At 41.7% G+C, this 27,933-nt stretch overlaps 1 protein-coding gene across 2 annotated transcripts in view; it reads right to left on the reverse strand.

The window, feature by feature from the left end:
* Positions 1-27,933, reverse strand: part of TGM2 (transglutaminase 2) — a 54,384-nt gene that overhangs the window by 12,304 nt on the left and 14,147 nt on the right. Inside the window, exons 3-9 of one of the 2 annotated variants that reach the window (XM_007474369.3) lie at positions 18,498-18,740; positions 16,138-16,256; positions 9,137-9,265; positions 7,722-7,899; positions 3,646-3,781; positions 2,387-2,490; positions 204-446 (exon numbers count right to left, since the gene is read on the reverse strand). In XM_007474369.3, the coding sequence (XP_007474431.2) occupies positions 204-446; positions 2,387-2,490; positions 3,646-3,781; positions 7,722-7,899; positions 9,137-9,265; positions 16,138-16,256; positions 18,498-18,740 (1,152 nt within the window). The remainder of the gene's footprint in view (positions 1-203; positions 447-2,386; positions 2,491-3,645; positions 3,782-7,721; positions 7,900-9,136; positions 9,266-16,137; positions 16,257-18,497; positions 18,741-27,933) is intronic. The other variant, XM_056811935.1, reaches the window with a different exon arrangement.

Raw genomic sequence — 27,933 nt, forward strand, 5'->3', positions numbered from 1 at the left:
GTTTATGTACTTTAAAGTGTTTGAATCAAAAGACAGATCAGAGAGACAAAGATGACTAGAATCATAGTCTCTTAGATAATAGAACTTCAGAATCTTGGACTCAAACTTTTAGGCATAGAATCTCACAACTGTTAGGGTCTTGAGGAATCACGGAGTCCAATTTTGCCTACTGTAGATAAACATTTTCCCACTCAAGGACTTACTTTCTGGATATTTGTAGAGGTGAGTGATGTCTTCTCTCTCATCCTTGCCTACAGCCTTTGTACTGATCATCATGCCTACTATTGTGGTCTCAGTATACGCCTTTTCAGTGGTTCCATTGCTTTTCTTAATCCATTTTACCACATCTGCATTGACTTCAGCAAAGACGAAGGGAGCATCATACTTGGTATTCACATCACCATTCTTGATGGCATTGACTGAAGCTGGACCACAACAAAATGCTCCTATAGGATTAGAAAAACCATGAGTGCTGAATATGGGGAGATATCTACAAAGTGTGCCTGGTCTTTCCTAATAGAAACATCTTAGACATGTAGTTTTCAGAACAACTTTCCCTTATACCTGATCTAACATGCTCATACCTAAACTCTCATTATTTTCCTTCTTATAGCTTAAAGCTTTGATCCTTGCCCAAATAGAAATCTTTTGGCATTCATCCCAAATTAATTGTTCAATTGGAGATGGGGGAACATTTTAATTAACAATTTAATCCACTGTCATCAGGGGAATCAACAGGTCTTTTGGAAGGAGCAATGAACTGGTAATTACGAGAATGGAGTTCCAGATCTAGCTCGGTCATAAACTTATTGTATGCTCCTGGACAAGTTACTTCTTTTCCCTGGACTTCAGTTTCCTTTTTTTTTTTAATAAAATTATCATATTGGACTAAATGATTCCTAAAGTACCTTAGATTTCTAACAACTTGACTAGTTTTCTATATGGCTTCTTTTCCAATTTGGAAAGAGTGGAAACTCCTAGAGTTTGGACTAGACTCTCAGAATAGAATTGTCTACCTAGATGTAACCCATGCATGGAGAGATCATCTTTCACCCCCATGACCCCAAAGTCCAGAAAAGAGAAAGCGCCTGCCTTCAAAGAGCACTGATCTGGAAACACGTGGACCCTTCAGCCCTGACATTCTGTGACTCCATGACTTTAAGCGAGTTCCCCTCTCATTGTTGCTCCCCATCACTAGTAACCAGTGGGTGTTTTCTATCTTCTTAGTTCAGAAGAAAATCTTAGGATGAATCCTAGTTGAACTCTTATCAATCCCTTTCCCTACCTGCCAACCCTGACTCACCATATCATTTCATTTGTGTTCTTTACCCCTGAGGAAATGTGATCACAAGATTTAGGGCTGATGAGGTATTTAGAAATCATCTAACTGTCCCTGTATACAACCCACAAAACTTCTGAGTGGGACACTTCAGATTAAAATGTAATCATGAAATGTTTTAAAAAAAATTAAAACACAATGTTAGTTTGTGGTTTTCTAAGTCAAAAAGGGATCTGTTTTTGAGTTTGCACTCATCCACTGTCATACCCAACAAACATGTTCCTGACAAGAAAAATAAAAGGCCAAGGGAGATGAAATTATTTGCCCAGGGTCAGACAGCTAGTGAGTAAGAGAGCCAGGATTTTGAACCCAGGTCATCTTACTCTAAATCTAGTTCCCTTTTAACTACCAAATGCCACTTCTATCTAGTCTTGGATTTTTCTGGACTTATTCTAGACCTGCAATGAACCTATCCTGAGCTCAATGTCTTTAGGAGAAGCATTCTTGCAGAAGTGATATTCAAGGCTTCCAACTGGGCTCCATGATTGGCCACTGAGATGCATCAGAGGATCATACATTTAGACCCCAATGAGATTGTCTTGTCCATTCTAATTTTACAGTTGAGGAAATGGAGGACTAGTACACTTAAAGAGTCTATCCCAGGACACACAAGTGGCAGAACTGAGAATAGAATTCAGGTCCTCTGACTCCAAACCCAGTGCTTTTCCCAATGCACCACACTGGGAGGACTTCATCCTGATGAAGTACCAATACAAGGGGTTCCTTAGAGGGAGATTCCAATACATGTAGGACCCAATAATCATGTGCTGGGCCTGACACAGAAACAATGATGGGAATGGGCTATAGGATCATAACATTTAGAACTGCAAAGGATCTGAGGGACTATCTGCTCCAATATCCTCATTTCACAGATAAAACTGAGGTCTAGAGAGAGGTTAGGTGACTTGCCCAAGATCACACAGCTAGTCACTCTGACTCCAAATCCAATGTTCTATTCCATTATATCCTGTTGGATCTTTTGCAGTGTTTTGAGATTCTTTCCATGGGAAGTGTCAGGGGGTTCTTCCATGGATCTGATCCACCTACCTTCACTCTTTTCCTGGGGAGTTGGATCAATAACTTGCCAACCATTGCACTCTGGCTTTAGATCAGGACGGGTCATCCAGGATTCAGTCCAACAGTGGTAGTTCCTTGAAAAGAAAGAGAGAAAGTTGAGCAAACCCCAAGGAATATACTAACATTTGGGGGCTTATAGAATCACAGAATCTGAATAAGAAGTAACTGCGGAAGTTATCTATTCCAAACCATTTTGATTGACAAAACCAATCCTGGGCAATTTGGTATTGGTTATCCATAAGAGTTAGTTCTTTTTCAATCCTTAGTTTTTGTTGTTTAGTCATTTTACAGTCATGTCCTATTCTTTGTGACCTCATTTAGGTTATCTTGGTAAAGATACTGGAATGGTTTGTCATTTTCTTCTCTAGCTCATTTTACACATGAGGAAAGTGAGGCAAACAGGGTGAAGACCCTTGCTCAGAGTCACATAGCTTTTAAGTGTCTAGGTCTAGATTCAAATTCAGGAAAATGAATCTTCCTGATTCCAAGCACAGTGCCCTATCCACTGTGCCACCTCACTGCCTCAATCATTAATTATCATTTCTCAACTACTTAGGGCATAAAACCATAGAATTTAGAACTGAAAGGAAACTAAGATAATTTATTCCAATACCCTCATTTCATAGAGGAAGAAACTGAGGCTGATAGGAGTTAAATGACTTGCCCACAGTCACACAGCTAGTAATAAGAGAACTTCTATTCCAAACCATGTCCTTTGACTCTAAATTCAGTGCTTTCTTCATTGCCTTTCATTTATACTATCTCCTCCTAAGTGGGAGTTTCTGGTTAACAAACTCACACTTTTAAGGTACTTAAAGATTCCCTCCTTCTAGTATTTTGTATTTTGAAATGGAAACCTACAGAAGAAAAGATTCAATCCAAAGGAATAAAATACCAATGATGAAATCACAGGCATGGTTGGGCTACCTTCTGGCATTCTCTCAATCTGGAAGCAGTTTTTTACTCAGTTTCCTTTTAAAACTGGCTCTGTAAAAGGCCTCAGAACCCAGAAAAGAGAAGGTACCTACCTCCAAAGACCACTGATATGGGAACTCAAATGTCCAACCCTGACATTCTATGACTCCATGACTTCAAGTGAATTTCCCTCTCATTGTTTCTCCTCGTCCCCATTGGGTGTTTTTCATCTTCTTAGTTCCAAAGAAAATCTTAGAATGAAGCCTAGTAGAACCTTTATCCATCCCTCTCTCCACCTGCCAACCCTGACTCACCATATACTTTCATTAGAATGCTTCACTGTCATGCCTTTCTCATCTGTGTACAAGTCAACGACCAAGTTAGCATTTGAATCATGGGCTGAGTTGTAATTGGTCACGACTCTGCTTGGTATTCCCAGGCACCGCAACACTGAAGGAGAAGCCAGAAAGAGATGAGTACTGAAGGGTTTGTTCTGTTCATTCAAAATGTGAGCTTGAGGGGGTGTCCATCAATTGGGCAATGACTGAATAAGCTGTGGCTTGCAACCGTGATGGAATACCACTGCGCTGTAAGAAATGATGGGCAGGTTAATTAAAAAAAAAATGGAAAGACCTACATGAAATTATGAAATGCAAAACGAAAAGAACCAAGAGAACATTGTATACAGCTACAGAAATAATGTTTGAAGAATTAGTAGTGAATGTCTCCTTCCAGAGAAAGCATTAATAAATAGAAACATGAAAGATATAGTATGAAGATATATATTACATATATATGTATGTGTATGTATGTTACATGATGCCTTCTCCATTGAAGGAAGGAAGGAATGAGGGAAATACCTGGGAATTTTAGTGTAACCAACAAACTAATTTTTAAAACGTGAGCTTGGGTAAATTATTCCCCTAGTTTCATTATCTATAATCAAACAATTCAACAAGTTTTTTTTTAAACCCTTACCTTCTTTCTTAGTATCAATTCTAAGACAGAAGATAAGCAAGGACCAGGCAATTGGGGTTAAGTGACTTGTCCAGGGTCACAGAACTAGGACGTATCTGAGGTCAGATTTGAATCCAGGTCCACCTGATTCTAGGTCTGGTTCTTTATCCACTGTACCACCTAGATGCTCCTCAACATGTATTTATAAAGTACCTACTATATGTCAGGGATCATGCTACTCAATGGAGAGAAAAATACAAAAAATGAAACATTGTAATGGGGGAAAAAATAAAGTATTTGGGCTGTATGACTTCTAAGCTCTGTCATTCGATATTCTAGGGTCCTTTCCACCTTTTACATCCTATAATTTCATATTCTTATTGAATTCTCATTCATATTTTTGTTGGCTCATCTTCATGTGTGATATTAGTAAAGGGTAGATCAGGAGCTCTGTGGTAGATTCCAGGACTAGCAGCTTTCACTGGGTTATGCAAGTGTTTGTAAACTAGTAAGAAACATAAGTCCGGTTTCTAACTAAAGCTTGATACTCCAAGTCCAAGGCTTTCTCCCTTGCTTTTTGTTTCCATGTTCTGAATCAATTTTGTTCTTTCATAGACATAAAGGATATAAGCAAATTAGGGGAACATGGAGTCATGTAACCAAGATTATAAGAGCAACAAGATGGGAAAAATTTTTATAGTAAATTTCTCTGAGAAAGGCCTAATTTTTCAAATACAAAGAGAAATGAGTCAAATTTATAAGAACATGAGCCGTTCCCCAATTGACAAATGGTCAAAGGATGTGAACAAGCAGTTTTCAAATGAAGAAATCAAAGCTATCAATAATCACATAAAAATTAAATCACTTTTGATTAGAGAATTGCAAATTGAAACAACTCTGAGTACCACCTATCAGATTGGTCAATATGACAGCAAAGGAAAATGATCAATGTTGGGGGGGATGTGGCAAAATTGGGATACTAATGCATTACTGATGGAGTTTTAAACTGATCCAGCCGGTCTGGAGAGCAATTTGGAACTATGTCCTAGGGACTATAAAACTGTGCATACCAGTAATATCATTACTAGGTCTGTATCCTAAAGAGATTTTTAAAAGGAAGGTGGAGGACCTACTACTTGTACAAAAATATCTATAGCAGCTCTTTTTGTGATAACAAAGAATTGGAAGTTATGGGGATGGTCATCAGTTGGGGAACGGCCGAACAAAGTGTGGTAAATGATGGTGATAGAATACTATTGTGCTATAAGGAATGATGAACAGGAGGATTTCAGAAAGAACTGGGAAGACCTCCATGAACTGATGCAGAGTGAAATAAGCAAAACCAAGAGAGCATTGTTCACAGTAACAACAATATTGTGGGATGATCAACTGTGATAGACAGCTACTCTCAACAATACAGTGATTCAGGACAATTCTGAGGGAATTATGACAAAGAATGCTTTCCACCTCCAGAGAAGAACTATTGGAGTTGGGGATAGATGTAGATCAAAGCATGAAATTTTTCACTTGTTTTGGTTTTATATGATTATTCTCTTATAAAAATGAACAATATAGAAATATGTTTTGTACCATAATACAAATATAACCCAGACTGAATTGCTTGCCAGCTCTAGAAAGGGAGGAAGGGAGACAATCTGCATCTTATAATTTCAGAAAATGTATGTTGAAATGTGTGATTACATATAATTGGGAAAATAAAATATTTAAAAAAAAAAACTTACTCCTTCGAACTCCCAGGGTCAGGGAATATTGCATCTAGTAACTACCTCATCAACGTCTGTGGATGGAATTGTGCTTTTTTCCTCTAAAAATGCCTTGAGGATAGAGCAGGGAGCCTATTTTCCCAGCACAGTGGGATCAGGCTCAGTAATAGGAGAGGTGGGCTGAGCCAGGGAGGAATCAGGGATCCGGTACTTGGGAGGAGCTGAGGCAAATCCCCTGGGGAAGTCCATACTGGCCCTCAAGGGAGAAAAGTTTTCATTCTTCTTTTTTCATCCTTTTTCATTTTCTAGAGGGGGGAGGGAGGGGAGAAAGAGGAGGGTGACTCTATACCTAACCTTGGAGCTATGACTTCTGGTATGTGAAGTCAAAGTTGATAGTTTGAAGAGAGTCAGCTTCATTCAGAGAACTCTGCTTGGGGACCTTAGAGTGTCTTCCTAATCATGGGCATCCATCAGGTCTTTAAGTATAAGGATTTTAGAGCAGTGTCTCATATCAGCTGTTTGCCTTTGGGAAGTCACTGCATCTTACAGTGCCTCAGTTTCCTGCTATGAAAGTTGAATAACATTGATTTGATGCTCTCTGAGCTCTTAGAAGCAGCTACATGGCTCAGTGGATAGAGCCTTGAGCCTACAGTCAAGAGGACCGGAGTTCAAATTTGGACTCAGACATTTCCTAGCTATATGATCCTGGGAAAGTCACTTAATCTCTGCTTGTTTCTGTTTCCTCAACTGTAAAAGGGGGATAATAATAGAATCTATCTCCCAGGGTTGTCAGGATCAAATGGGCTCATATTAGTAAAGCACTCAGATGAGTGCCTGACACAGTAGAAACTCAATAAATGTCTATTTCCTTCCTTCCTTGTCACTAACACTCAGTGACTGAACTAGAGAGTATAATCCATCCCCACTAGCAAAAAAAATCTAGTAATAATCCTGTATATGTATGTGTCTACGCAGCTAATGTCTACAGTCTGTGTTTACATGAATCATAGCCTCATTTCATTCTTACTTTGCTCTGTGAAGAAGGAAGAATGGAGAAGACTTACTCTAGCCATTTCACAGAAGGGAACATGGGAGCCTAGGCAGGAATGATGTAGCCAAAGTCAAATAGAAAGTTAGGAGCACAATTGGAACCCACATCCAAGTGTTTTGATTCCTGGCCCACGGCGGCTCTTTCCCTCACACAGCAGCCCCTGGGAATGATTGTGAGTCAGAGTCTAGTTCATATTTATGAGCACCTGCTTTATGGATGTACTAGGCATGAGCATAACTAGTGAGAGCTGCTACCCTGGAGCCCAGCCACAGAGTTCCTGATCTTCCCTGGACTAATACCATACATAATGATGAACCCACAAGAATATGAATAGGAAAAGCTCACTTTTCTATAGTGATGTAAGTTTCTTGATAAGTGTTGAGTGAGTGAGTTTAGTTATCTATATAGTCACCTTTTTCATCCTACTAGAGTAGAAGTACTATGAAGACTAGGACCGTGTCATTTGCTTTTTTGTCTTCCCCATTGCCCAGTATGGTACTCTACATAGAGAAGACAATTATTTTTGAATCATATCATTGTTTTTTGTTTTATCTGTAGTTAAGGTGTAACCAAAGTAAACTTAGGCTAGGAGGGATTCTTTGAATTCAGAATTAATATCCTCCCTACCCTCCTTATGGAGGACCACATCAGGGCTCACCTGTGCAAGCTACAGCAGCAAAAACCCAGCATTGGCCATATTTGACTTGACAACATCCACTCTTCTTCCACTTCTTCAGGATGTCCACACTTCCTATCCAGGACATGGGGTTGATTCCATCTTTGTAGTTGTTATCCCAGCGCCCAAATAAAATTCCCTTGTCATCATTACAGTTGACCTGAAATAGCACCAGGTGTCAGTGATCCAGAAAGGAGAACCCACAAAGTAGACTGGCCATTTCCCAAATATAATCTGAGAATGAATCCTAGAGAGCTTAGAACAGAGCTTAGAAACAGCATGGCCCAGAAGATAGAATGCCAGCCTCGGGGTCAATAGACTTGAGCTGGAATCTAGTCCCAGATATTGACTAGCTGTATCGTTTCTGGAAGACTCAGTTCTTAATGTGTGAAATGGAGAGAATAATTCCACATGTTTCATAGTGGAAGATCAGATAATGTATGTAAAGTATTTTATAGACCTTAAGCATTCTAAAAAATCAGGGTTAGAAGAGACTGTAGAATGTAAAATATCAAGAGTTGGAAGGAAACTTAGAGGTCACTGTCCTCTTCATTTTACAGAATAGGAAACTGTGTAATTAGAAATCTGTTACCCTAAAAAAAAGAACTACACTTCCCAGGAGCCCACTGACTTCCTGTCATTACATACTTCCTGTAGACGGGATATTAGGCAGTGAAGTGAAGGGTCCCAGCCTCTTTACTTCCTGTTGTGAACAAGGTGGTTGGGGTAGGGGGGGTTTGAACAGGCTAATTAGCTATGGGCACGTGGTTTTTATTTTGTATCCCTTTTATTCCTTTAGTTCTAATGGTCATTAATAAATCTCCTAAAATATAATATTTTTACTATTTGAGATTTATTTTAATTTTTACAAAACTGAGGCCCAGAGAGGAGAGGAGACCTGCCCAAAGTCACAACAAATTGTAAGAGTGACCCTCTTAATCTCTTCCATTTCTAGATACTCCTACAGTCCTGTGGTAACCAAGGCTCACAATGAAAAAAGAACCTATTGCTTCTTGGCCTTTTAGTTAAGATCAAGTGTAGAAAAAGGAACCTACTAATTATTATACATTCAAGGAGAGTGAGTTGCAGGGGTACAAAAGGAAAATAATATTCTGAAAGAGGTTCACAGTTTGGGAGGAGCAATGGGGAGATGGGCAATGGCTCCACTTAATTACATCCAAAAGTATCTTCTTCCACACTAAAGGGACAGGGAATACTCCTGGGATCTTTGTCTCATTCTTGGCATAATCAAGTCCAGAGCTCTCTTTGTGATTTGGGTAAGTGCTTCATCAGTGAATAACAGATATGCTGGTGGTGCTTGAGGATGCTACATGCCAGGACATGGAGTGGGAAGGGAAGTAGATGAGGGGACTATTTGGGATATCTTTTCTCCTCACCATGGCACTGATGACCCGACTAACGTAGATAGGGCTGTTGCGCCTGGAACAGTCACGACCACAATCCCTTATGAATTTGGGGTTCATGTCCATTAGTTCAATGCAGATGTCTAAGATTCCATCTTCAAACTGTAGCCAAGGAGAGAGAAAATGGGAGATCAGTAGACAGGCATGGCTGGGCCATGTTTTGTTGTCTGGGGAGAGGTAAGACCTAGATGGCCCAAATGTCTTACCCATTGTAGTATCTTAGGGAATAAGGATACTCACTGGTCAGCTCTGTCCACAAGGGGTACCCAATGCCTCTATACCTCATGGCCCTCCATGCATTCCAAGCTACCCCACACCCCACATACACACACACACACGCATGCACACACAATTCCAGCTTCACAATATTGCTCTTGTTTTTCTCTATGCTTCCCCAATCTTTCTTCAGTGTTCTTCAAGGTTCACATGTGCAGAGAATCCTTCCTAGATCACCCAGCTTAATCATCTGAACTCCATAGCTGACTCAGTACCACTTAGTGCTTATAATCCAGCCTCTCCTTGGTGGAGGGCAGATGCCTCAGAAGCCCATACTTGAAGCAGTAATCCTCTCTAAGAGTTCCCTGGCAAGCTGCTACCTACCCTTTCCTGGAAAACCTCTGGTGAGGGGAACTCGCTACCTCCCAAAGCAGCACATTCTACTTTGGAAGAGGCCTAATTGTTTGGAAGTTTTTATTTATCCTGAACTAAAATCGCCTCTTTACACTTTTTCTCAGCTATTCCTTGTGCTCTTGTCATAGGCTAATGTAAAATTGAGATTTGAACTCTGGACTCCATTCCCGAGGAGTCCTTGCTAGCTCCCAGAATGCCCTCTAATCTCACTGAATTCTCCCCTGGGACAAGAGCAAAGTTTTTATTTAAAGGGTCTTCCCTGTAGGCGGGCTCTCTTGGACTTCCGTTTTGGGGCAGACGTGGCTCTTTCCATAATGTAGGTTATCTTGTCTGGCCAGAGGCCTAGGCACATGTTTTTTCTTATTCTGTACTTTCTTTAATCTTTAACTTTTAATAAACCTCTAAAAAATATAATACTCCTTGCAGAGAGAAACTAATTTCTAACTGCCTCAGTCTCCCCTAAATTTTAATCTTTCACTAAGAACAAATCTTTCCCACAGGGGCTTTATTCAAATTTGTACTCTGTGTCTCTACTGGTTTGGAGTCAATGACCAAATTTTTTGTAATTATAACTTAGAATGGTATGAATCCAAAGGCATGTGACCACTTCAAAGGATTCATTAATCAGCACCTATCTAAACAGGAAAAAGATCTCTCATATTTTTCTTTTTACAGTCCCTTCCAACTTCCGTGTCTATCCATTGTCTCAAGTGGTACCCTGGCTGGTATTGTTCTGGAAATATTCCGTATGCATAAACCTTGTCAGCCCAACAAACACTAAATTCTGCAGTCTTCTTGGGTTCTGCCTAGTCCTTCCCCACAATGTCTAGCAGATTATGCTAGGCGAATGGGGCCCAAATATTCATGGAATGGCTGAACTCTGACTTGTTGGGTGGACTCTGACAGGCCACTTTATTTCTCTGGGCCTCAACTTTCTCATCTATAAAATCTGGAGATATAAGCCAATAAATAACTGCCCATCGGGCTCAGAGCTGCTGTGATCTATACTGAGAGAGATGCACAGCTAAGAGAGAAGACACAAGTTGCTGCCTTTGTGGAGGTTATAAACTGGGAGAGTTGAACTATATCATGGAATCAAAGGAGGTAGGAACCTTAGACACTCCTATTCCACTTTTTCATTTAAGAAATAAAGAAAATACAACTGAGAAAGGGGAAGATTATCTAGCAAGATGGTGACAGATCTGGGACTACAAAACAAGTTCCTTATCTCCTAGTTCTGACCTGTGGGCCTCTAGGTGACCCCCTGGAAGTATACAGAGTGTGGGGACCTAGTCACTTTCCTGAGTGACCCTGGGCAAGTCACTTAACTCTGCTGGCCTCAGTTTCCTCATCTGTAAAATGAGTTGGAAAAGGAAATGGAAAACCACTCTAGTGTCTTTGCCCAAAAAAAAAACCCAAAAAACAAAAACCACAACCCAAATGAGGTCACAAAGGATCAGATATGATTGAACAACAACAAATTTATCAATAGAAAGTTCCCTTTCTGGTTAAGGTCAGAGAGACCAACTGAAGCTTTCAGTCCTTTGGGATTTATCTGCTCCAGTTCTCTTCTTCCCCTGGCTACTCTTAGATCTCAACTTCTTCACAGTGATTTATGGCAATTTTTTTATGGCTTAATCTAATGAGCAAAAGCAGAACCAACTTATAAATATTTATAAACCTCCTGCTGCCACCATATGAATATTAATGCCCGCAGGCTCCCAGAGGGTTCTCTGAACAGTGGCCACTGGTGATTCTAGCTACTTCCCCCTCCCTTTTCCTCCCCAAAGTGGAAGCCAATGAAAGGAATGCTCTGGGGCTGTTGTCTCCTCCCTTTGCACTGCAGTCCCAAATCAGCCACCATGCCTCTTTTGTTAGGAGAGAGCTGCCATCATTGGCTAGCCACGACATCTACATTGCCTGTAAATGGCAAAAGAATTCTAGGAGAGCAGAGCTAGAAGGAATCAAAAGGTTTAGTCCCTTCCTTTTATAGTTGGGAAAACTGAGGCTCAGGAAAGGTTCATAGACAGTAAATCACAACATTTTAGAATTGCAAAGGACCTTGGGGGCGGGGTGTCATCTTAATCCAACCTTAACTTTTTTTTAAGAGAGAAACTGAGGCCCAGAGAAGATAAAAAGATTTTCCTTAAGGTATTCCAGTTAATTATAGTGGTAAGGCTAAGAAAAGATTCCAGGGCTCTGGCCAGAATCCCATTGTGCCTTCAGAGCTTCTTAGGAGAGACTTGGATCCAGAGGCTGAGTTTTCCTAGGCCTTAGGCATCAAAATCCAAACACTGGGGAATGATAGATGTTCTCCCTTTATGGGACTAATGAATGACCTGCTCTCCCCACCACATAGGGTCCGTGAATGGCAAAAGCACTTTGGAAATGTTAAAGCTTTTGTGGAAAATATTATTTCTGCTGTGTTCCCGGTTGGGATTCTTATGATGTTCTAGCAGCAGGAGCACCCGGGAGGAGAAGGAAGCCCAAAGCAGGTCCCGAGCTGGAGGGCAAGGACCAATGTCAGCCCACCCATTCCTGGTCTCCTCCACTGTTTATAGGAACAAGACCTGCCCTCTGTGGCTCCGTAATTTCTCCATCAGCCCAGGACTTGCTTCATCCTGTCTTTGAGACTTATTTATTTTTAACTCCTTACCTCCTGTCAGAATCAATAAGGTGTATTAGTTCCAAGGCTATAGAGTGGTAAGAGCTCGGCAATGAGGGTTAAGTGACTTGCCCAAGGTCACACGTCTAGGAAGTACCTGAGGCCAGGTTCTTGGTATACTAGTGTTTTGAACCCAAGTTCTCCCAACTCCAGGCCTGGCAATCTATCCATTGAATTACCTAGCTGCCCCTATGGTAAGTTCTTGATAAATGTTCTTATAAGTGAATTGTTGCAGATTCTGGAGGTTAATAACTCCCCTTCCGCCCTCCCCCCCTTCCCCATTGGTTGAACTGGGACAGGGGAAAAGTCGTTATGACCTGGGAATTAGGAGAACTGGGTTTCTAGTCCCTGCTCTGCCATTGCTCCACCAACTCTTGGTCTCAGGCCCAGAAGTTTTACTGACGGGCCCCGGCTTCCAGTAATAATAACCTCCATACTATCTTTGGCCTCCTGTTCTCCCTATCCCTATGCCAGGGCAATTAAATGGATCCAAGTATCAAGTGCAGGGGAAACTGAGAAGGAAGTTGGTTTATTTCTAAGCCTTCTTTTATAGCCTGGCCATTCATGGTCTGTTGTACCTGGCCTATTTATGGCTCCATTTCCCTCTCTTTCCCCCTGCACTATAGTAACTGGGAAAGCAAAGAGGATTTTAGGGGCATCAAAACTCCACAAAATTCAGTGGTTTTTGATAAAAAGAAAAGGAAGGTGGTAGGGAAGCAAGCTGTTGGTGTGTGGATAGTGGACTACCTCCAGGTAGAAGGGTCAAGAAGAGGGACAAAAGGAGTCAGCTTGGTGGCTCAGTGGATTGAGAATGGTCCTGGGTTAAAATCTGGCCTCAGATACTTCCCAGCTGTGTGACCCTGGGCAAGTCACTTGACCCCCATTGCCTAGCCCTTACCACTCTTCTTCCTTGGAACCAATACACAGTATTGATTCTAAAATGGAAGGTAAGGGTTTAAAAAAAGAAGAAGAAGGACAAACGATGAAAAAAAAGACAAATCTTGGAAAGAATGACCAGGGATTCTGAGATTTCTGCTCATGCTGACAGCCTGAGACCCAAGCTCTAGGAGTCTTGCTTTACTGTATTTATTTACTTAATTTGATAATATTTGTTTCCCTAATTTATGGGCCTAAAAACCTAATAAAAGAGTTCCTTTGACCCAACTGTATTGCAGGGGCCTCTCCTGGACTCTTCTCATGGAAGTCTTTGGTTTAGGAAATTCCTGATACCTTCAGAATGAGGTTCAGGTAACTCCAGGAAGAGATTCTTACAAGCAGGTTATTCTTTGATCGCTCTCTGAGAAGGAAAAGGAAGCAGCACTTCAAAAACTGGGGGAGGAATTATTAATAGCTATGCTATTTCCTGAATACCAACAGCCTTTGATTCTGGCCATGGATTGACTCTGATGCTAATTACAGATTGAACTTTGATCCTAGACATAGGCTGAGCCCTGAACCTGACCCCAAACAGATTGCCTCCTCTGCTCCTTCATGAACCCCACTTTGGTTATGGTTATGTTTTTTTGGCTATAGCATGGGTTGGGGTGGAAGAATACTAAGTAAAAGGGTTGTTAAGATGGCTCAATGGATACTACCAGCCACTGCTAAAAACCAAACTAAACCAAACCAAACTAAAAATCCAAAACTAAAACTCATAGCTGACGTGTCACCCATAATGGGTCAATAACGTTATCATCTTATGAGAATGGCAGAATGGCATGTTGTTGTTATCTTTCTCCCAATCTAACGGTGTCTTTCCTGCCCGCCTGCCAACTCTGCAGGATTCTGGTGTATTTTATCTGCCTGGGAACCACCCACATTTCCCTGGCAGGATGTTTCAGTTAAGATTATGGAGTTCCACCTCTCATTCCCATCCTTAGCACCCAACTATATGCTCTCTCTTTCTCCCCCTCACTGTCTCTCTCTCTCTCCCTTTCTCTGTATCTCTCTCTCTCCCTCTCTCTCCCTCTCTCTGACTCTCTCTCCCTCCCTCCTTCTTCCTCCCCCCCCCCTCTTTCTTTGTCTCTATCTCCCTCTCTGCCCCCATCCTTGCCTTTTTGAATTCCTTGGCTGCCCAGATCCCAAAGGTTTTTTGAGGCCAAGAGGGGATAAGTAACTCATATAAAGTCACATAGCCTTCCTTAAGATACAGCATCATTTCTGCCATCCCTTACAAGCCCTGTTCCTTCACTCCTTTTATTTTATTTTTTAATTTAAAATAAAAAAAAAATATCCCTTACCTTTCATCTTAGAATCAATACTGTGTATTGGTTCCAAGGCAGAAGAGTGGTAAGGGCTAGGCAATGGGGTTAAGTGACTTGCCCAGGGTCTCACAGCTGGGAAGTATCTGAAGTCACATTTGAACCCAGGACCTCCCATCTCTGGGCCTGGCTCTCCATCCACTGAGCTACCCAGCTGCCCCTGAAAATACTTTATAAAAAATCCACATTAATACTAAGCCCAGTGGCCTCATAACAGGCTCATCCATCTATTTGCTTGTTCTGTTTTCTTTTTTGAGCCATTCTGGGAGAGATGTGGATATTTCCTTATAAGCCCATTCATACCACAGAGGATCAACTCAGAGCAGTTAGGTGTCCCTGGGCAGCTCCAGGCTTTGGTTTCCTCATCTGAAAAGTGGGATTAATAACTGCCTTTCCTATATTTAGAATTATAGCATCCCACACCTAGAAGAGACCACCAAGGTCATCTAGTCCAGCCTGGAGCGTACACATGTATTCACTCACCATTCGCTAAGTATGTACAGAGTCTTCCATGGAAGACCTCATGGCATGGCAGTGGCCCTCGGCTCCCCAAGTCTAGGCCAGCAGGGCCCAAACCTCAAGAGGTCCTACTATGCTGAAAAGGCTTTTTTGCAGGGGCCTAGCGAGGTGTTCTGTGGCTACTGCCTGGAAACTGATCTAGCTTAAGGAGAAAGGCTCGTGCCCAGAAATCTGGATAAGGACCAGTGGATAAGGACAATGGCAGCTCATTAAAATGTCTCTGAAAGGGTGGAGGGGTTGTGGAGGATTCATCCAATTAATGAAATCCTAGATCTTTGAAGAACATCTTGGAAAGAGCCCTGGAGGCAATAGGTCTGATTTCAAATTCTGATTTCAAATTTGATTTGGGGTGAGTCTCTTGAGGCTTTTTACCCCTCAAAAGCCTGCTCTTTGGGGCAAGAAAGGCTCACCCCCCCCCCCCCCGAGCCTCTGTTTTCTCACTGGTAAAGTGGGAATAACAATATTTCTACCACCTACAAGTACCATAGAAATGTGCGATTTTATGGAAATATATGCCAGGCATAGTTTCTCCTTTTAAACCTTTCTTTTCTTCATTCTTCCTGGGCCCCTTTAAGTCCTACTTCTACTAGAATGCCTTCCTACTATTTCAGCTTTTCTCTGGCCCCATTTTCTCTTCCCTTCAGGGTTGAGAACACAACCTGGAACTCAGCCACTTTATAGTGATTTCTCCTGTCTCAGTTTGCTTTTCTTAATTAGACTGAAAGCCTCCAGAGGGCAGGGCACATGCCTCAGCCATCTTTGCCTCCTCTATAGCAGCCGGGTGACGGACGGCCACCCTTTTGGTTCTCGGTGATGACCTGATTGGTTGAGGGAAGCAAAGGGTGGTCAAGGCAGTATCTGGTTCCCTGGGAGCTAGAGGTTGGGGATGAGACACCCACCTGTCCAAAGTTCCATGGGATCTTCTCAATGCACGCCGGGGCCCCCTGGAAGATGAGACCGTGCTGATTCATGACATACTCCTGCCGAAATTCTTCTTCCTCCATATAGACTGAATCCTCTGAAGAGAAGAGTAAACAGTTATGCTTGGCCTAACACTTGTATAATTGAACCCAAACTCTTTCCACGGTGTTTGGTGTTAGCCATGGTGGGCGGGCTCCAAAAAGTATCCTGTGGAACCAGAAAACGGAGCTTGTTAACAATCATCACACAGTCTTGGAGCCTTCTGACAGGTACTGATTGTGTGACTTTGGGCAAGTCTCTGAGCCTCTCAGGACTCCCCAAATCTAGGAATAGGGGCTACTGGGAGTTCCTTGCACACCAATGAAATCACAAACAAAAAATCCATATAGATAGAGTGCAGGACATCTGGAGGTACTTTAGAGGGAGGTAGTGTAGGATAGTGAAAACTGAGCTGGATCTGAGTTCCAATTCTGGCTCTGCCACTTAAAAGCAATTCAATGCTCTGGACCTCTGTTTCTTCCTCTGTAAAACATGGATAATCAAACTTATTTCATTGAGCTGCTGAGAGGAAAGCATTTTGTAAATAATAGGATGCTGTATCCATTAAGTTATTGTTACTCTTATAAAAAATGGAAATTGTTGACACTATTTTACATAAGGAACATCAGTGGCTCAGAGAAGGGTAGTCATTTGCCCCAGACTACGCAGTGTACCTATTGCCAGAAGAGAAAAAATGTGAAAGATCTATGTCACACAAAGAAAACTCTTACTTCCTGTCCTAGATCAAATGCTATGCATCATTTCTAAGACAGAAGAGTGGTAAAGGCTAGGCAATGAGGGTTAAGTGACTTGCCCAGGATTACACAGTTAGGAAGTAGCTGAGGCCAGATTTGAACCCAGGACCTCCCATCTTAAGGCCTGGCTCTTGAACCATTTAGCTGTTCCTAGAACATAGGCTTCCCCCCCCCATTTTATTTAATTAATTAATTTATAAGATTTCTCCATGGTTACATGATTCATGTTCTTTCCATCCCCTCCTCCCTTGCTCCTCCAAAGAGCAATTCCACTGGGTTTTACATGTATCATTGAAACATACACTTTTAAGTTTAATCTACACAAAGCAGCTAGGTGGCACAGTGGCTGGAGCTCAGGGCCTGGAGTTAGGAAAATCTGAATTCAAATCCAGTCTCAAATACTTGTTCTCTGTGTAATCTTGGTCAAGTCACTTATCCTTGATTTGCTTCAATTTCTTCAACTGTAAAATGAGGATAATAACAGCACCTACCTTCCAGGGTTGTTGTGAGGCTCAAATGCGACACTATTTGTAAAGCATGTATCATAGTACTTGGCTCACAGTGGACCCTCTCTAGAAATGCCAGCTATTATTGATATTATTCTTGTTACTCACCACAGGATCCTCCTAGCATTTCTCGACCTCTCCTATCAGCACAGGAAATATGTTTAAGATTACAGGTGAGACTTGGGGTACAGTAAATGAAGACTAGACACGTGCATCAGAAGAGGGCTATTTTCAGAGTTTCAATCAAAGTTTTTAAGTTTTAGCCTTTTATTCCTCATCTCTCTCACTGAGAAGGTGAGAACCCCAGCCTAGGAATCAATACATTGGGTCTCAGTTCTGAAATTCAGTGAGCGACTTTCCCTCCTCTGGCCTTCAGTTTCCCAGTCTGTAAATTAGGAAAAATAACCCTTCTACCTCCTAATCTCCTGGGGCTTTGCGTGCAGAACCAATGTAAAAATAGACGAGAAAGCTTAGGGACAAATAAAGCTGGGAATTCCTAGAAGGCATCTATTATTAGTAATATCTGACCCTGGAACCTGCCAGCAATCTTAAGGGAGCCTCTCCCCACCATTCCCCCAAACCCCAGGTGCAAAGACAACTGCCTTTGCCTGAGTGCTCCTTACATGCATGGGCCAAGTTCCCGTCCACCAGAAGCAGTCTGGTGTTTTGGAAAAACTTTCACTGGGTTTGGAATCAGGAGACCTGGCATTGTCATTTCAGGTCAATGGACAGTCTATACTGAATTGCTTGCCATCTTGGGGAGGGAGGAAAAGAGGGAAAGAGGAAGGGAATTAGGAGCTCAAATGTTCAAAAAATGAATGTTAAAAAATGTTTACATGTCATTGAGAAAAATAAAATGTTGAAAAATATTTGTATGGAAAAAATGATCCTCGCTTCCTTCATTGATAAAATCGAGATGATAGCACTTGCTCTATCTGCCTCATGAAGTTATTGTGAACACAAAGTGCTTTTGCAGATCTAAAAGTGCCACAGAAATGTGAGCAGTTCTTTTTTGACTATTATTATTGCTATTCTTACCTTTGCACCAGGGATTGAAGAGAAGCACAAATCCAGTGATGGAAGAAATATGATGCTGGGATCCCGTGATGCTCTCCATGGAGAGTTTGTAGTAGCCAATGGGAGCATTGGCTGGGGAGGAGAATGCCAGGTTCAGGGTATGGCCTTCTTGGCTGACCATAGAGGCTTCCCAGGACCCCTCAGAGTGAGTGGTAGAGAGGGGAAATTTGGCCTTGGTGAATACAGTCTCATTGGGTCTGGGCCCTGCAAAGAAAAGCCTCTGGTGAGTTACTGCTCTCTGGAGATGCTTACTTCTCCATCTTCCACAGAGCCTGGGAATCAAGGCTATATATGGCAGCCAGCCAAGGGTATCACCTTAATTATTCTTCCTGGAACATCAAGGAAAACTGTGGTCTGATACTAGTTCCTACATGGGATGGTGGAGAAGGCTTTTATGAAATAAATATAAAATAAAGAAAGAAGAACTAAGAGATTAATGTACACAATGACCATGCTAATGTGAATGAAAAAAACACTAATACATTGTTGGTGGAGTTGTGAACTGATCCAACCTTTCAGGAAAGCAATTTGGAGCTATGCCCAAAGGACTGTAAAATTGAGCATATCCTTTGACTCTGTAACACCACTACCGGTCTATATCCCAGAGATTGTTCTCACTTATGGCTCTTTTTGTGGTGGCAAAAATTGGAAATTGAAAGGATGTCCCTCATTTGGGGAATGGCTGAACAAATGTGGCATATGATGGTGATGGAATACTATTGTGCTGTAAGGACTGATGAACAAGATGATTTCAGAAAGAGCTAGACCTTCATGAACTGATACAGAGTGAAATAAGCAGAACCAGGAGAACATTATGCACAATAACAGCAATATTGTGGAAAGATCAAATGTGATAGACTTGGCTACTAACAGCAATGCAACGATCCAGGACAACTCTGAAGGATTTATGCCAAAGACTCTCCATCTCCTTCTCCAGAGAAAGAACTGTTGGAGTCGGGGAATGCAGAGCAAAGCATACTAGTCTTCACTCCAGTTTATTTGTGTTTTTATTTGGGGGGGGGGTGCTTTTATATGACTATTCTCTTACAACAGTGAACAACAGAGATGTAAGATTTGCACGATAGTACATGTATAATACAGATGAAATTGCTTACCAAGCTCTGGGAAGGGAGAGGGAAGAGAAGGAGGGAGACAATTTGCATCTTATAACTTCAGAAAACATGTGGAAAATTGTTATTATATGTAAGTGGGAAAGTAAAATATCTTTTTTCAAAAAAGACATCAGAATTCAGATTAGAATGATGAATGGTTTCAATTCCAGAGGATTGAGAATGAAACTTACTTCCCTCCTTTTAATAGAGAGGAGGCGGGCTAAGGATACAGAGCATTCAGTATACTGTCAGATATGGTAAGTGAGTCTGCTTGCTTTGCTTAACTACTTCTCTGGATTTTAAGGCAGAACTCCATTGGCAAGTGAGTTTATGGACTACCAGGTACAATGCTTGTGTGAACCTTCCCAAAGGGGCCCCATTCTCATACATATACTCTAGCAAAGACCTAAAAAGAGCTCCAGGCTTTTCTGGTCATGGTCCAATGTCTAGTGCAATGAATTACTCAGTCTGAAGATTCAAATAAGCAATCCCTTTGGTAAAAAGATATTCAAGGGGTGGCTTAGGTGGATTGAGAGCAAGGCCCAGAGACAGGAGGTCCCGAGTTCAAATGTGACCTCAGACACTTTCCAGCTATGTGACCCTGAGCAAGTCACTTGACCCCCATTGCCTAGCCCTTACTGCTCTTCTGCCTTAGAACCAAGGCATATTATTGATTCTAAGATGGAAGGTAAGGGTTGTTTGTTTTTTAAAGACATTCAACTATTCTCCAGTAAAAGCAATTTCTAAAGTGGCTATAATGCAATTTATAAACAAGGATATTAAAAAAACCACAAGCAAGAAGGGCAAAAGCGATTAGTAACAGTTTTTTTTAGGTACCCAAGAGTTCTCTGCTGTGACTTTTTTTATAACCTTCCTGTCCAAAAGGGACCCGTATAGGGGTCCTAGATCAATTTACCAGAGCTCTTCGATAACTTCTTTTTAAAAGAACCTTTACTTTCTGGCATAGTATCCATTATAAGACAGAAAAGCAGCAAAGGTGAGGCAATTGGGGTTAAGTGACTTGCCCAAAGTCATACAACTAGGAAGTAGCTGGGGTCAGATTTGAAGCCAGGACCTCCTGATTCCTAGCCTGGCTTTCTATCCACCATACTTACCTAGCTGCCCTTTGCCCTGGAATTTCTTTGCTCACAACAATGCCTGCTGATATTGTAGGACATGAAGGGGTTACTCCCCCTACCAAAGGCTGAATAAGTGATCAAGAAAGCTTAGAAGAAAGTGATGTTATGCCAAAAAAAAAATGAAAATTTTTTTAGAAAGAGCCCTGAATTGACAGGATCAGGATAGTGAAGGTTCTGTTCTGGCTCTTCCACTAACTGGCTATGAGATCCTAAGTAAATCACTTCCCTTCTCCAGGCCTCAGTTTCCCTGTTTGTAAAACAAGAGGAATTGGCTAAAGTTCTTCCCTCTGATCTCTGACAGTCCATGGAGTAGTGGAAGATCAAAAGAGATCATGATTGTAAGGTATTTAGCACAATGTCTGTCACATAGTAAGTACTATATAAATTTCAGTTATTATGATTCTTTTATTAAGATGATTATTCATGGAAATAACACGGGTTATGGAGTCAGAAGACCCAGGCTCAGGTCCCAGATCCGAAAATTACAATCCGGTAGAGAGGAATGAGTCACTGCCCACATTTCTGATTCCTCCTCTCTGGTACAAAGATCCCAAAGTCTCCGGTGTTTTATCCAAAGAGAGGAAGTATGATGAAATGGGTAGAAGGTTAGCCGGGGAAGTCAGGAGGAACTGGATTCCTGTCCTCCTGCTTCTGACACAATCTAGCTATGTGACCTTGGCTAAGTCCTCCCCCTCCCCCAGCGCCCCCAAGTTACCAACAACCAGTGAATCTGCATCAGAGAAGTCAAACTCCAGGGAATTCCTCCCATAATGATGAAGTCAAAGACCCAGACCATTTCCCCTCAGAAAGGATTTCCTTTATAGCGCTCAAGTAAGATGACAGAAATAGAGACAGAGATGGATACAGATATATTGATTTAATAAAGATGTATAAGTGTATATACACATACATATCCACGATAGAGAGATTAGATATAGATATAGACAGAGACAGACAGAAACAGAGATCCTGGCTAGGAACAAAGACAGATTTGGAATGATATTATAATGCCTTACAAGGTGCTACGTCAGTATCAGATGTTGTGATTACTTCTGGCTGTTCCATGAAGAAGACCCTCCATCTCTGTGCTTTAGGCATTCTTTCTGGCTGTCCCCCATTCTTGGAACAACACTCCCCCTCCTCTGCTCTGAATCATGACCTCCCTGCCTTCCTTTAAGTTCCAACTAAAATCCAATTACAGGAAGCCTTCTCCAGACCTCTCTTCATTCCAGTGCCTTGGCGCTGTTAATTATTTCCTTATTTCTTCTGCACATAGCTAGCTTTGTAACTATTTTAGAAATGTTTACAAATAAATTTCTCATTTCTATTTTACTCAGAACTCCCCCCCAGAGGCACCCCTCCTTTGAGAACCATTGATCTAATCCAATCTCCTTGTTTAACTGAATAGTTTCAAGTCCAAAAACAGAGTGTATTCCCCAAGTCTCAGCCAATAAACAGAGGAGGTCTGTGAGACATCTTGAACTATGTAGCAACAAACTCCTTACAGCTCTATCCCTGTTTGCATGTTGTCTCCTTCATTAGACAGCAAACTCTTTGAGGGCAAGGGCTGTCTTTTGCTTCTTTGTGTCCTTAGCACTTAGCACAGTTGGCACCGAATGAATACTGATGGATAGATCATTGCCTACTTCACAGGGTTGTGGTGAGGAAAGTACTTTTTAGCAAAATTTAAAGCAGCCATTTTCAAAGTGGTCCAGGGAATCGTGGGGATCTCTGAGACCTTTTCGGGGAGTCTGTGAGGTCATAACCATTTTCAAAATAATACTAAGATACTGTAAATTTCTAATGTGGTAAAATATTAATAGCAATAGCCACATAAAAAAAACCATTTAGAGGCTCCTCAGTTATTTTTAAGAGTATAAAATAATAATAATGATGATAACTAATATTACAAAGAGTTGGGCACTGTGCTAAGTACTTTACAATTATGATATCATTTGATCCTCCCAACAACCTTGTGAGGTAGATGTTATGATGATCCCCATTTTACAAGATGAGGAAACTGAGTCAGACTTTCCTAGAATGACACAGCTAGTAAGTGTCTGAGGTCCTGTTTGAATTCAAGTCTTTCTGGCTCCATACTCATACATACAGGCTCTATCCCCTGTTCCACATAGCTGAGCGCAAAACCATCCTAAGATCAAAAAGGCTGAGAAGTGCTGACTGAAAACATTACAGAAAAGCCTGTTTTAATTATAATTCTGAACTATCTGCTTCACCCCCACCTTTGAACAGGGTGTGGTCCTTCCCCCTTCTTGCTAACCTGTGCTTTGGACCAACAGGCTGGCCCAGGCCTGCTGTGCTCTGGGACCCCTTCACTTCCCTGATTCTGGGCCTTTGCTTGTCTTGAATTCTGGGGTCTGTGTGCCACCCCCACATATCCTTGCTTTGTTTCTATCAGGCTTCACACTCCAAATTCCTCCCCTGGTCATGGCCTTGGCTACATGGAAAAGGGAGAGGCTGAGCCTGCTCCATCCCCACTAAGCGAGCAGCCATCACACAAAGTCAAGCTGGGATTATTCTCCAGGTGACTGATTTTCCCTAATAAATCTGTCCCTTGCCTTCCTGCCCATCCTCTAAAGAATTGCATGCTTTTCTCTCTCTGTCTCTGTCTGTCTGTCTCTCATCCTTTTTCATCTCCCTCCTTCTCCCTCTCCCCTTCCAGCCAACTTCAGAAAAGTCCCTGAACTCAGCCCTTCACTCTCAACTCTGTAGCTGAATTGGACTTCCACTAATATGAATTCACACTTCCTGTAAAGCTTTAGGGTTTGCAAATACCTGTCTTCCATCCCATAGAGGATTTCTGGGAGAATCAAATGAAGTAATGAATGTAAAGTGCTCTGTAAACCTTAAAGCTCTAGGTAAATGCCAGTTATTATTATTATTATTATTATTATTATTATTTTGTAGTGAAGATGTCAGGAGATAAGAGCTTTAGGAGCTGCCCCTCCCACTGGGCAGCAGCATTGCAAAACAGGGGCTTTTAGAAGCCTACAAAACCTTCAGTGCCCAGAATTACTGAAAAGAGCAAGAAGGGACCTTAGAACATAGGACATGGACTGTCAGGGCAGCATGAGACCTCTGAGATGATCTAGTCTGGCAGCTTCTTAAATGCTTTGGCCTCGGGACCCCTTTTCACTCCTAAAAGTGAATTAGGACCACAAAGGGTTGTGCTGCTTGTGGAAAGTCAATCCTTAAATTTTCAGCATGATCACTTACACTTCAGAAATTGATTGTTTTGTTAGTTGTCTAGACTTAAGCAAGAATTAATAATGCAGATTAAGTTTAAGTGTACGTGCATACATCCCTTGCCCCCACCCCATCCCAGGAGCCTGATTGTTAAACATTGGCCAGCACACTCTAGGATTGCTTTAAAAATATTGATTGAGGTCACCAGAAGTGCTGTAGAAGGCTCAGGAAATGACGTCATTACCAGAGTGGAGGCTTTGTGACTATGGGATAATAATTATAATAATAAACTGGCATTTGTATAGTTCTTTAAGATTTGCAAAATGTTTTATGTCCATTATCGCATTTGAAATCCATAACTTCTCCAAAGAACATTTGTTGATGTGTTATATGTACAGATATTTACTTCATTAGAAATTAAAATGTATTAATTAGTGTTACTTTGAAAATATGTTGGGGACCCCACCCCAAATGCATCCCCACTTTGAGAACCATTTATATTATCCAGTTTCCTTTTTTAACTGAAGAGACTCAAGTCCAAAGATGGAAAGGGTCTTCCCCAAGTGAATTAGAGTCAACCAAGAAACATTCATTAAGAATGAACCTAGTATGTGCCAGCCACTATGCTAATCACTGGAAATACAAGAAGAGGCAAAACTGTTCCTATTCTCAAAGAGCTGACAATCCAGTTGGGGTGACAGCATGCAAACAACTCTGTTTACAACAGACTCTATGTTAGGGGGGCAGGGGTTGGGCAGAACAGAGAGAGGAGTGCCCGATGAATGGCACCTGGATTGCAAACCTATGTGATTGGAAGGATAAATGGTACCCTCCACAGTGATAAGGAAATTTTGAAGAGGGGGTGGTTTAGGGGAAAAGATAATGAGTTCAATTTTGGATATATTGAGTTTAAGATGTCTCCCAGACATCTTGTTCCAGATGTGTAAAAGGCAATTGGAGATGCAGGATTGGAGGCCAAGCAGAGAGGTTAGGGATAAGTAGATGTAAAGATGATCAACATAGAGATGATAATTGAATCCACGGGAGCTGATGAAACCGTGAAGTAAAATAGGGGAGAGAGACAGAGACAGAGACAGCGACAGAGACAGAAGAGCACCCAAGGCAGATGGCTAGAGATAGAGTTTTATGTGTGTGTGTGAAGAGGTATGTTTAAACCCTTCCCTTCCATCTTAGAATCAATACTAAGTATTGGTTCCAAGGCAGAAGGGTGGGAAGGGCTAGACAATGGGAGTGACTTGCCCAGGGTCATGTAAAATTTAAATTAATATCAATAACTCCAAGTATTATATTTTATAAAGTTTATTAATAATTACTTGAAGTAGAAGGAATAAAAAGGAGATAGAAATATAAAAACCTAATTATCTAACAAAAACAAGACCACATGAGTAAATTCTCCTGCCTGCTCAAAAAGCCCGGGTCAGCAGCCGCTGATCAGAGGAAGAGAGAGAGAGAGAGGTGGGGCCACACAAAATTTATATCCTCTCTATGTCAGCAGGTAAGGTGAGAAGGAAAGTGGGATTCTGGGAATTGAAGTTTTAGGGTTCAGATTCTGATTACACAGTCACACAACTAGGTAGTATCTGAGGTCAAATTTGAAACCATAACCTCCTATCTCAAGGTCTGGCTCTCAATCCACTGAGCCACCTACTTCACCCCCTCAATATGTGTGCCCACTCCTGGGAAGGACATGGGAAAATTATGAGGAGTTGTCCTCCTCTGAAAAGTTTTTGACCCCTGTCCAGTGGCCTTTGAAAGGTGTCCATGTGCTATTGATGCTTTGCCAGAAGTACAAAGTCCTACTAGAGTAGATGTCCATTGATTGAAGAACAACCAAACAAATTGTGGCACATGAATCAAATGAATTATTTCTTCATTGTAAAAATGATGACTGTGAAGAGTTCAGAGAAGCATGGAGAAATGCAATAATATATAGTCCTGCCCTGGGACAGAAAGGAGAGTATGTCAAGTCCTTGGACCTCTCTGGGGTGGTTCATTTTCTCTACACTCAGCTTTTTGAAAAGAGAATTCAGAACTGACCCTCTTAAGACTAAAGAGAGGGCAAAGTGTATTTTTCCCATTTCTAGTCCTAAAGGTTTTTCATTTCACACTTCTGAAACTCAGTTTGCTCTTCTATAAAATGGGCATAAAACTACCTGCACAACCAGTTTCACAGACCTAAAAGAAAAGTGATTTTGAAACCTTAACAAATATTTTTAACTGGGAATGTTTATTAGAAAGGGAAAGGACTCTGTAACAGTCATCTAGGCCTAGACCAAACTTCTTATTGTCCAGATTAGAAAACTGAGGACCGACCAGAAGAAGGGATTTGCCTTGTATTATGGTAAAGTGGGTCTGGAATAGGTATCTTCCCTCCTGACTCAGGCCCCCTCTGCTGCGCTGTGTCTTCTATATATATTTCTTATGAATTCTGTCTCTTATGTTTGGGTTCAAATGGGATTGGCCCTGGGCAGAATTGTGAAGAAAGGAAAGTACAGCTTGCTTCCTCTCTACGTGTACATTTAAATGCCTCTCTAGAAAGCTCTTGCCAGTTGCTTCCTCCCAGGGCCCTGGCGTCCAGACAAGACACAGAGAGAGCCTGCATCACCCTTGTTACTTCATGTTTATTTTTGGTATTGGGCCACCTAGGCGGGGCTCAGGAGAGTGGGCACAGGGTGCCCAGTGTGGCAAAGTTCCTTTAAGTGAAAAGTGCTTGGAAACGGTTTTAAATAAATAAATAAATAAAAATAAGCTTCACTTCAGTCAAGCAGCTAAGACTTCTCTGCTCTTGCTTCTTCCTGTCTTTATCCCTTATCCATGACTTGGACCTTCCCTCCTTCCTTGGGGACTTGGGCAAGGGCAGTATATTGATACCAAAGGACATCCCTGCCAGGAGACACACTAGCTGGTGACCTCTGGGGAGTCTATGCACTCTCCTGTCATTTATGGCCACACACTCTTCAAAATGTCACTGTGATGGGACATGGCAGAAGTGAGTTCTGTACAGAGTGATGGTGAATTGAGGTCCCAGGTCTAGCTCTGTTACAAATATTTTCTTTTTTTTTTAATCATCTTTATTTCCAGATATAGCCCTCTCCCCTCTCCCCTCCACAGAAGGCCAGCCTAAATTTGAGAGTTTAGGTATGGTTCCGTACCCTTTCCCCATTTCTGCAAATCTCCCATTTCACCTTTAAAATATGTTTTGTTTTGTTTTTGCAATGTCTTCCTTCTCTAAGTTCTATGATACTCCCCAGGTCGTACGACATTCAGGGTCTAAGAAAACTTTAGGAGTAGAAATAGGAAAACTCTCCCTTGCTTTCTCTTGAGTGTTAGAGGGATAGTTCTGAGTTCTTCTCTTTTCAAAGAGCTGAATGTAGGTGGAAGGGGAGTATGGAGTGGAAATGAAACTCCCACAGAGAGGGCTCAAGCTCTGTTGACCTACTCTCCTCTGTGTCCCAGGGCAGGATGGTAGGTTCAGTTCTAAAACATACTTGGTGGAGTGGGAATAGGCAGGGCTGGGGGTGAGGGGACAGGGCGGTGTTGGCTTCTGTCCTAGACCAACAGCATCAGGGGATAGTGGGAGGGAGGAGAGCCCATCCAGGAGACAGGAAGAAACTGTTTGTGCCTGAAACCCAGGTCGATTCTATTAAACTGTGGGAAGCTTTGTCACTAACTTAGGCTGACTTCACTCCTTCCCATGCCTCGCCCTACCCAGTCAGTCCCAGTGTCTTACTTAGCTCTGTTTTTAAGTAAATCTGTTTCTGCTGGGTGAGATCTTAGAATGTTAAGAGTTGAAAAGGTCCTCCAGAGTCGAGTCTGACCCTACATTTTATAAAGAAAGAAACTGAGGCCAGCAAAAGAGAAATTACTTGCCCCAGGTTAGAGAGTTACAGAACAAAACCTAAAGTCCAAATCTCTTGA

This window comes from Monodelphis domestica, chromosome 1 (assembly GCF_027887165.1).
Source record: "Monodelphis domestica isolate mMonDom1 chromosome 1, mMonDom1.pri, whole genome shotgun sequence".
Classification (NCBI taxonomy): domain Eukaryota; kingdom Metazoa; phylum Chordata; class Mammalia; order Didelphimorphia; family Didelphidae; genus Monodelphis; species Monodelphis domestica.